General features: G+C 34.7%; 1 protein-coding gene across 1 annotated transcript in view; it reads left to right on the top strand.

The window, feature by feature from the left end:
• Positions 1-3,619: 3,619 nt before the first annotated feature.
• The window catches only part of LEPR (leptin receptor), a 46,241-nt gene continuing 39,934 nt past the window's right edge, over positions 3,620-9,926 (top strand). Inside the window, exons 1-3 of the mRNA XM_087720785.1 lie at positions 3,620-3,659; positions 5,062-5,340; positions 5,877-6,000. Coding sequence (XP_087576911.1) covers positions 3,620-3,659; positions 5,062-5,340; positions 5,877-6,000 — 443 coding nt within the window. The remainder of the gene's footprint in view (positions 3,660-5,061; positions 5,341-5,876; positions 6,001-9,926) is intronic.

Raw genomic sequence — 9,926 nt, 5'->3', positions numbered from 1 at the left:
CCTTTTTTATTCGTTCTTTTCGTAATCTAGGCTTCTATTCCATTTCTGTTACTCCACATATGGCAGTGAAGTTCAAACTTCCTATTTTCAGAAATATTTCCAACCTAACTTGATTGTTTTATTTATTTATTAAACAAATGTATATTCTGTCACAATCACTGAGGTGGTCAGTGGTTCTCACAAATAAGCATAAATAATAATATGTAACATCATAACTACAATTTAACGTGACCCGTCAAAAGCGCGTTCCACAAAAGTGCGGTCGACAAAATCGTGTATGTGACGTCATCACAACGCGACGAAAAAGATCGAAAAATTGAAATAAGAATTAAATTACAGCAAGCCGATTCACATAAAGGTAAGAGTTAGGTTAAGGGTTAGGGTTAGGGTTAGATTAAGGGTTAGGGTTAGGGTTAGACCATTAGCGTTACGTTTAGCATTAGGTTAAGGGTTAGCGTTAGGTTTTTCGTTACGTTAAGGGTTAGGTTTAGGGTTAGGTTTAGGGTTAGGTTAAGGGTTAGGTTTAGGGTTAGGTTTAGGGTTAGGTTTGGGGGGGTTAGGGGAAGGTTTTAGCTTTATTTTTACATTTTTCGATCTTTTTCGATCTTTTTCGTCGCGCTGTGATGACGTCACATACGCGCTTTCGTCGACCGCGATTTTGTCGTCCGCGGTTTTGTGGTAGAACCCAATTTAAAACCCAAACAATATATGGTATAACCCACCCTAAACCTCTCCAGGGAAGAACTTTATTTTTAATGGAAGGGAGATAGTTTTTGACAACTATTCACAAAATAATAAAACTTTGAAGGCTCTTCAGCTGCAATCTCTTTGGAATAAAAAGTTGAATTAGGTGTATTAAAAGCTTTTTCTGTATATGTCTGTGCGCACAAGCATACACATACATACTGTAACCTTGACCTTTACTTTTTATATTAGAAGAACTGACTAGAAGCAAGTGGATGATTCAAGACTTTACAATTTATTAGCTTTACAATTAGGATAGCATAGAGATTTAACCATTTTCTTGTTTTTGTCGTATGTAATATCCATTTATTAAAGTATTCTGAATTTTTCATATTCCACTTTTCAGACAAGTGTTATTGTATGCTATTCATCTAGTCCTTCATAGCATAAATATGAATTATTATAGTTAGGCTTTGGTTGCACTTTCACACATACATTGTTCTATAAATTATTTAAGCTTTTAAAGAAATAAATGGGACTGTGCAGTACTGTAGAAATAATATTGGAAGTCTGTTTTAGAGCACACTGCAGTATGAATGTGCATCCATCTATAACTCTTTAAATTCTGATTTTAAGTAGATGTGATTTTTGAAAATTATTTTTCCATATGTTAGGATATTTTCACTCTCACCTATTCCATGATACTTTGTAGGGCAGATACTTCTATAAGGCAATCTGGCCTAATATAAAGAGGTAGGGTGCTGATACCTCCACCAGTAATTTTATAAATGTTGAGAATCTGTGGAAACCATCAAAGTTTAGGGAAATTAAAAAGAAATTGAGTAATCTCCCCGAATGCTCATTTTCATCTCTGAGGAGAGGAAGTTAAGAAAGGGAAGATGATTGATGTGGAAGTACAGTCAAAGGACCAATCCTTTGTACAATCCTTTGATGGATGTGGAAGTACAATCAAAGCACCAATCCTTTGTGGATCATATCACATGCTGATAGAAAAGAACAGTGCTTCCATCACATTGCTGCAAATGACTTTTTTGACCCTCAGTCCCTTTGCATGCTGGTGTTTCCACTGGTTTTCACTGCAGATTTATGTGTATTTGTTATTATATTAGTAGTCACTGATTGTGTTATTCTGTGCACTTTTAAAATTTCTTTTAAAAGTGAAGTAACAAAAGGGTTGTGAACATAAATTTGAGCAATACATTCCATTAATTATGTGTTGTATGAATACAAATTTTTAATGTTTTGAGATTGTACTGTAAAACATATCATTGAAAAACTTGCTACTCAGCAATCCAAAAGGGGAATCATTGGGATCATGTGTGAACACCCCCATTGCACCTGTTGGTAACATCTTAAAGAAAGCACATATTTTCCTGCATTTGGTTTAAGATGGTGCCAATAGATTCTCTCTCTCTCTCTCTCTCTCTCTCTCTCTCTCTCTCTCTCTCTCTCTCTCTCTCTCTCTCTCACTCTCACTCTCACTCTCACTCTCACTCTCTCTCTCTCTCTCTCTCTCACTCTCTCTCCCTCCCTCCCTCCCTCTCTCTCCCTCCCTCCCTCTCTCCCTCTCCTCTCCTCTTATTATATAATATATCTCTCTGTACTTTTATCTTTATGCTAAATCTATCTTTTTCAAAAATACCCATTCTATATTATGGCACGATATCATGGGCACGATATCATGTGATGATAGATATGATGTTATTATATTCATTTGGTTCAAAGAAAAAAATTCTGTTGCAGTGTTCATCTGTTGACAGGAAGCCAGAGTCCCTGTCTGGAATCACAGAGTCTAGCACAATGGGGGCAATGGAAATCCATTGCTCTTTACTAAGTGTGGATATTATTTTGTGACACTGCTCATGGTTTTCTGTCAGTTTTTGATGGCACCCATAGCACAAGGCTTATCACTGGGTTCTGTCACAAGCACAGCGTCTGGATGTCACAGTGGCACAGGGTTTCTTTCTCAGTGTTTTTTTAGAGCTTGCATGATTGCCCTCAAAGTGTCTTCTTAGATTCCCGTATACTGTGGAACAATTGGCAAGGAATATGGCAGACATTCATTCTGATGACATGTACCAAGTCAGCTCATCAGAGCTTTGATAATCAGGGAGTACATGCTGGTGGACTCCACACAAGCCAGAATCTCCAGGTTGGAGACACAGTCTTGCCAACGAATTCCAAAGATGGAGCAGAGTGTATGCCTGTGAAAATTTCTTTGTTGTTTGATGTAGAGTTGAGAACTCACATCCATATAGAAAGGAAGAGATACTCAAAGTTTTGTAGATTTTAGTTTTGTTGTGATATGAATGTTGTGTTGATTGAGCACTCTAGTACATAGCCCTCCCCATGCCTGGTTAGCTTTACTGAACCTGGAATCAATTTTGTTGTCCAAAGACTCATCACTCACAATGATACTTCCCATGTATTTGAAGTTGCTTACATTTGTCAGTTGGGTGCTATCAACAGTGGTTCTACAGGGATGGTATTTGGCACTGGCTGGTAAAGTGTTTCAGTTTTGTTCAATCTGATTGTCAGGTTGAAAAGCATAGCAACTTCTGAGAATTTGTTCAGCATCAGCCATGGCTCACTGTATTAGTGCACCAACAGCACACAGTCATCAGCAAGGAAGGCTTCTTGAATTGCTGTATGGAGGCACTCATTTGCACATTCAAGTGGTGAAGGTCAAAGAGAAAGCCATCCATTGGATACCTGAAATGCCCATTCCTTCTAAGACAGTTATTTACCTCATTATTGCCTTTGTCTAATAAAAATTCCACTAACTCCCCAAGTCTTTGGAAAAGTTGAATTTTTTTTGTAAACAAAAAATTAGCTGGTGAAACATCCTTTAGATTGTATAAATGTAAATGATCTTTCTCCCCATTTCCCTCCAAGATCTATTAAGCAGAACAAGATGAACTGGAACAACATTTTGACTGGATTTCTACAGTTAAGTAAGTTGAAATATCTTGTCTTTGCTTCTCACTTGTAGGATGGATTCCTTTTTAAATTGCAGATGCCATAATCTGTGCAAATGTTAAAACTAGTGCTTAAGTTCAAATATATTTTATGACTTTATAATTGCACTAACAGTTAAAACAAATAAATCATACTTATTGCTGGAGTATTTACTCCTATTCCACTGCAGAAACTGTAATTAGAAGATTTGTTTGACACATCTGTAGTGTAATTCTACCCCCTAATTACAGGGGGTATCATATATGATTTCTTGTTATAGCTAATTTTCTGTATAAATGTATACTGTGGGTTAGATCCAGCTTCTTCTTTACCAACTGGACTTTTTCCTGAATATAATATAATGGTAAAGGCATACTTTTGCTAATTTTTACTACCCCAAGTTCTTCAATTTTCCAGAACAATTTTAGCAGCAGCACTCGTTTTAAGCTGAGAGTCAGTTTAATGTAATGGTTAAGACACTAGACTAGAAACCAGGAGACTATCAGTTCTAGTTCCACTTTAGGCATAAAGAATGAGTGACCTTGGGCCAGCTCTTCTGTCTAAGGCCCACAAAGGAGATAATGGCAAACCACTTCAAAAAAAAAAAAAAAAAAGAACAACAAAAACATTGCCAAGAAAGTGGCAGGGATTAGCCCAGGCAATCACTAGGAGTCACCAGAGAGTTGAAGGTACCAAAGAAATACATACCGGTATATAATTTTTTTACAGTGGACTAGAAGTATGCAGTCCCCGAGTTAAGAATGTCCGACTGATGGATAACTTGTATTTACAAATGGAAAACTCCTTCCTCTGGATGATGAACCACTGAACCACAACATTTTCATGAACTGCTGAAGCAGCAAATTTTTAATATACAGCTGAAACGAAAAACACTATCCACCATTTTTAGGAATAGGCAATCAATTCGTATGCGTAATTTTGAGTTAAGGACAGATAGGAATGGATCTCACTCTTAACCCAGAGATTTCTGTAAGCTCTGTTTATGGCAGGTAGGATTTGCATCCTATAGATATTAATAGAATGTTAGAATGACACATTAAGCCATTCTGAATACTTATTAGGATTATACCAGCTAATCTTACTAAAATAGTTATAGATTTAGTCTACAGATTTTAAATTATTTAAGCCACCAATGGTAGTTTAAGAATTGCAACAGATAAGAAACTGTGTGACAATGAATGTTATTTGGCTATTTGTGTGTGTGTGTGTACGTACATGTGTGTGTGTGTGTGTGTGTGTGTGTGTGTGTAATTTTGTGTTTTTGAAACATTGTTGATATTAAAATTGTTGCAATCAAATTCTATTGATTAATGTAACATATAACATATATCAATATACCTTCTTATCAATATTCAAACTTCTTTTTTTTCTCTTTAGATTTCTTTCAAGTGGTCATTTCTCATTGCATGGTATATCAGATTCCTCCACAGAGCTTTGAAATGCCCTGTATACCAGCTAGAATGGCAGAGGATGTTCCTACTTGGCAAGATGTGCATGGTACAATTGGAGCCAATGCCACTGTATTTGTGGCTGGAGATAATGTCTTATGTTGCCATTGGAGTGATACATATATGAATTGTTTGGCACACACTGCAGAAATGGAAGCCAAAGCACTTATTTCTTCAAGAATTGTCGGTTCAACACTTCAGCAGATAGGTGTGCTTGGAAAATGTGCTTTTAATTTATACTGAGATTATTTCATATACAATGAAAATATGAGCAAAGAACATAGATAAATGAAATTGTATGCAGTAAAATAGATCATGAATAAAATAGTGACCAAACTAAAACAAATTACAATAACTTTAAAAAAAAATATTTTCAGCAACGGAATTTTGACTACTGCTTGAATGGAGTTAAAGTCAGTGTCAATGGAGAAATTGTATATTCCAGTCTTGCCTAAAGGTATTATTGAAGGGATAAATAAATATGCATAATACCGGTAGTAGTTGTATGGGATTGCCCATGAGATGGGGGAGAAGTGGGGGTTGATAAAATCTGACTTCATGACACAAACTCCACCATTTTTGTATTTGCAAAAATGATTTGATGTAATGCAGTGATATATTATAATTTAATTTTTACATTTATAGGACCGCCAATGAGAGCATGATAAATTATTTCAAGAGTTCGGGGTTACAGGGATGGGAGTTTTTGGGTGTTTTTTTTTAAATGCTTAACTTTCTATTTAGATTCAATTTGGAATCTGCAATTTTGGACTAATGAAACCACAGAAGAATTGTTTTGTATTGTGAAATTATCTACTAAGTCACCATATTTGAATGAAGACTTTACAGTTAATCTACTGCATGCATTGTAAGTATATTCAAAATCCAAGTTAAAATTTGTGAGGTTTACGAATTACAGGATTACCAGGTACCAAGCTGAAAGAGGAAAAAAGGACTGACATGGAATACAGAATACTAAAAGCAAAATATAGCTTCTTACCTGTGTTCTGCATTTTAAGAACAGTTTTTAAAAAGTTGATTTAAGGCAAAGATTCACTCTGTTTTGGAGTGAATGAGATCTTGCTATCTTCAAAATAAATTTAAAGATTTCAGTAATTATTCAGTAAGCAAGCCTATTCTCCCTGTTAAATTATGATTTTAAATGTTATTACATTTCAGGAATATTGTCCATGGAACAGTTCTATTTTATAAAATTATAACATTATATTGTTTTATTAAATAGATTAAAATGTACTTATGAAAAGTTTATAGTCCAACCCTAACCCAATAAAATTATTCCTTTTTTTGGAGATTATATATTACACTAATTCATTGTATTGTGTGATGAGATCATAGTATCATGGCATTTAAGAACTCTGGAATTAGAGCTATATTCCAAACATGAAAAATAAACTGTTAACATTCCGTCCTCTCTACTCTGTTATTTTGTAAAGTGGCATGTTTATTTTTTGGCACGTGACAGGTATCTTCTATCAACACATTTCTTCAGCAATATCTTTTTAAGACTTAAAACAGGAATAGCAATCAGAATAACAATCAATATTGTAGAGTGCTTTGTATTGTCATCAGATATTTCTGTTAAAGTTGTATAATCATGCAGCCTCTTTGAAATCTTTAAAAATGTTATTTTGTATTCCACAGTTTTCTGAATAGCAAAACATTTTGTTGACATAGTTCTTAGTTTTACTGAATGGAATACAGAAATACCTGAATATTATGTTCCCTATTGGGAATATGTATTTTTTCATTAGAAACACTATATCAAAAAGCTTTCTGCTTTAAAATTCACAGGAGGAAAAGGCACATGCATGTATCATTTGTGTATTTTTTGCAGTGTTTATGTATCAAACTAAGCCATGATTGGTTTTAATCATGGCCAAGTGTCCAGGCATGCTGAACTCAGAAGACTTATTCTGGAATGTAGAGTTGGCTATTAAAATATCAAAAATTGAAAACTCACAACACTGGAGAATGCAATATTTGTGGTTTTATTGGCTGTCTTGTTCAGAATGAGAAGAAAATTCTCTCATTTAAATAGAATGAGCTTCCATCCTTGTGTTTCTTCAGATTGTCCAAGGGAATTTGGGAATACATGGCTAACTAGTTGGCCTTAATTCACATTGTATGACCTCTGTAAGATAAAAGAAACAAGCATAAATAGTCAGGCACCAATCATAAGGATTCCCACAGGCATGAAAATATATTAACTTGTAAGGAATGAATAGTTTTGAGAATCCAAAATTGATTCACTTTTAAAGTCTCTCTCTCTCTCCCTCCCTCCCCCCTTCCCCTCTTCCTCCAGATTTTACCATTATTTTTACCCCCTCCCGAAATATTGCTTTTTCCAGATTTCTAAAAGAAATTGATCCTAATGTAGTATGTTTAGTTAATTTTTTGAGAGAAGTAAAATATTCATAATTGCATCTGAATTCTCTTAGGAATTTAGAGAAAAATAGCAGTCAATGGAACAATGAACACTTGCAATTAGTACAGCACAAACCTAAACCAGAGTATTCCCCCCCTCCTACACTTCATTTACCAGAACTGTGATCCAAAAATAGGAATTTATAACTTAATTTTTTAAAGTTCCCAATATGATTTATTTTTATTTTTTAAAGTTTCCAATTATAGTTTCTCCTTGCATTGATTAGCAATGCAGTCTTAATCACTGTGACCTCTGTTGTGATTCAGTTTTATAGTACAATAATTGTGAAGATACTTGAAAATGCAAAATAAAACATAATTGTCATTAAGTATTTGTTTGTTCTATTTTTCTTAAAAATCATTAGAATTATCATAAACTACAAATGAAAATAAAGATAGTATAGAAATGGGAAAGGAAAATGACAGAGAAGTTTAAGGTAAAAGGAGAAAGAAAGAAAGAAAAAAGAAAACTTTGATTTCCAAATTCTTTCAGCACAGTAGAATATAAAATAGAATTGTACTTTTACTTTACCAATTTAGCAAGTATTAGTTATTCCTTCAACAAACTAACTTAATCAATCAGAAAACCAAAACCAAGATTTCATTTTTTTTACTCAAATGCAAAGTCCAAAAGTGGACAAAGTCCAAAAGCTGGATGTATTCTTTTCTCTAATTAAAACAGTCAATTTTGCTCTCTCTGCTAGTGCTCATCTCTTTTTCCATCTATTATTCTATCTTGGGATTTAACATACTTTTCTATTACTGTGCATAAAGAATTCTCGCTGCAATCAACTAAACAATAATGAAGTTCCAGATCTTTTTTCCAACTCCTTATTGAATAACCCTAAAAGAAGAACTTCAGCTTTGAATTTTATGTTAATTTTAAAGATCTTCTGTATTATGACATGGATCTGTTCCCAATATCTCTTTTCTTCAGCATAAGTCCACCAAATATGATACAATATATCTTTAAAATTATATTTCCAACATATATTTGAGACACCTTTATATATCTTTGACAAGTTACCAGGTGTTAGATGCATAATTTTGTAACAATTTTTTTTCAAATGATAATTTAGTATAATTTTAAATCATTTGTCCACATTTCCCCATTACTCAAGCATTATATTATAACCAAAATTCTTGCCCACTGAATCTTACACCATTTCACATGTTCATTTTCCAGATTCAATTTCAACAACACATGGTCATCATTAGCACACAATGTATTCTATTTCTCTACATTGTTTTTGGCTCCTTCACTGCAGTATTTTTATGCTCTAATGTAACAAGTGACTTATGTGAGACACACTTGAAGGCCCTCTTTGGATATGAATTGCTTTCATGGTCTAATTTTTCCCTAATTATTCAAGGGTGGAAACAATAACGTGCAGCATCACAAACCTTTATTCCAATGTAGTGCAAAAAAAGTTCAATTACCAATATTAAATTAGTGATATTTGATACTGAGAATGTGGAACATCACTGAATCCATATTTGGCACTTATTATTAACTAAACTATAAATTAGGGCCATACATCATATAGACTATCACTTCATTTGAATGACACAGATGCTTTACCCATAGTCTAGCTGTGAGGTTGCCTGGAAGTCAGTTCTAGGTTTTCCATTGCTAACCAGAAAGAGAAGATATGGGCTTGAATTGTGCTATTTCTGTTATGGCTTGCCACATTGCTGGAACATAGAAGAAATATTTACTTTCTTTGAAATGTTAGGGAGTAAGACTGATGTGCTTTACATGTTTCTATGGAGTGTTTACATGCTGTCTCAGAATATTGGCAGTAGAATGCAAAATACAGACCACAGAATTTATAAGCTTGGAGGAGACTGGGGATGTGACTTCCACGGGAGGAAATTATATCCTGTTCAAGCCACAAATCCTTCAGATGCTTTTAACTTTTAAGAAGAATATTCTGGGACATTTATCTTGGTCTTCCTCCATGTACTTCTATCATAACCATTCCTATGAAAAAAAATGTCTCATTTAGCATAGATTGCATTGCAGAAAATGTTTGCTTCTGAATTGATCTTATGTGTTTTACCTGCCTATGCTGGCGCGTGGGCTGGCACTTTTTTTTAATGTTGGACATAGGGGCAGGGCTTTTGGACATAGCAGCAGGGCTTTTGGACATAGCAGCAGGGCTTTTGGACATAGCAGCAGGGCGGCTTTCGCCTCTAGCGCCGGGGCGGCAGGCATCCAGCATTGATTCTTTGAAGCTTTCCATAGGTCCTCTCTGCTTTTAAAATCTTCTGTTGGTCTAAGGAAGTTTTACCTCTATGGCGGACACAGCGCCGGGGCGTCCAAAAGCCTCTATGGTGGACATAGCG

This window comes from Thamnophis sirtalis, unplaced genomic scaffold (assembly GCF_051295495.1).
Source record: "Thamnophis sirtalis isolate CommonGarterSnake01/CBP01778 unplaced genomic scaffold, rThaSir2_p1.2 scaffold_7, whole genome shotgun sequence".
Lineage (NCBI taxonomy): Eukaryota > Metazoa > Chordata > Lepidosauria > Squamata > Natricidae > Thamnophis > Thamnophis sirtalis.
This window is presented reverse-complemented; position numbering and strand designations above follow the sequence as displayed.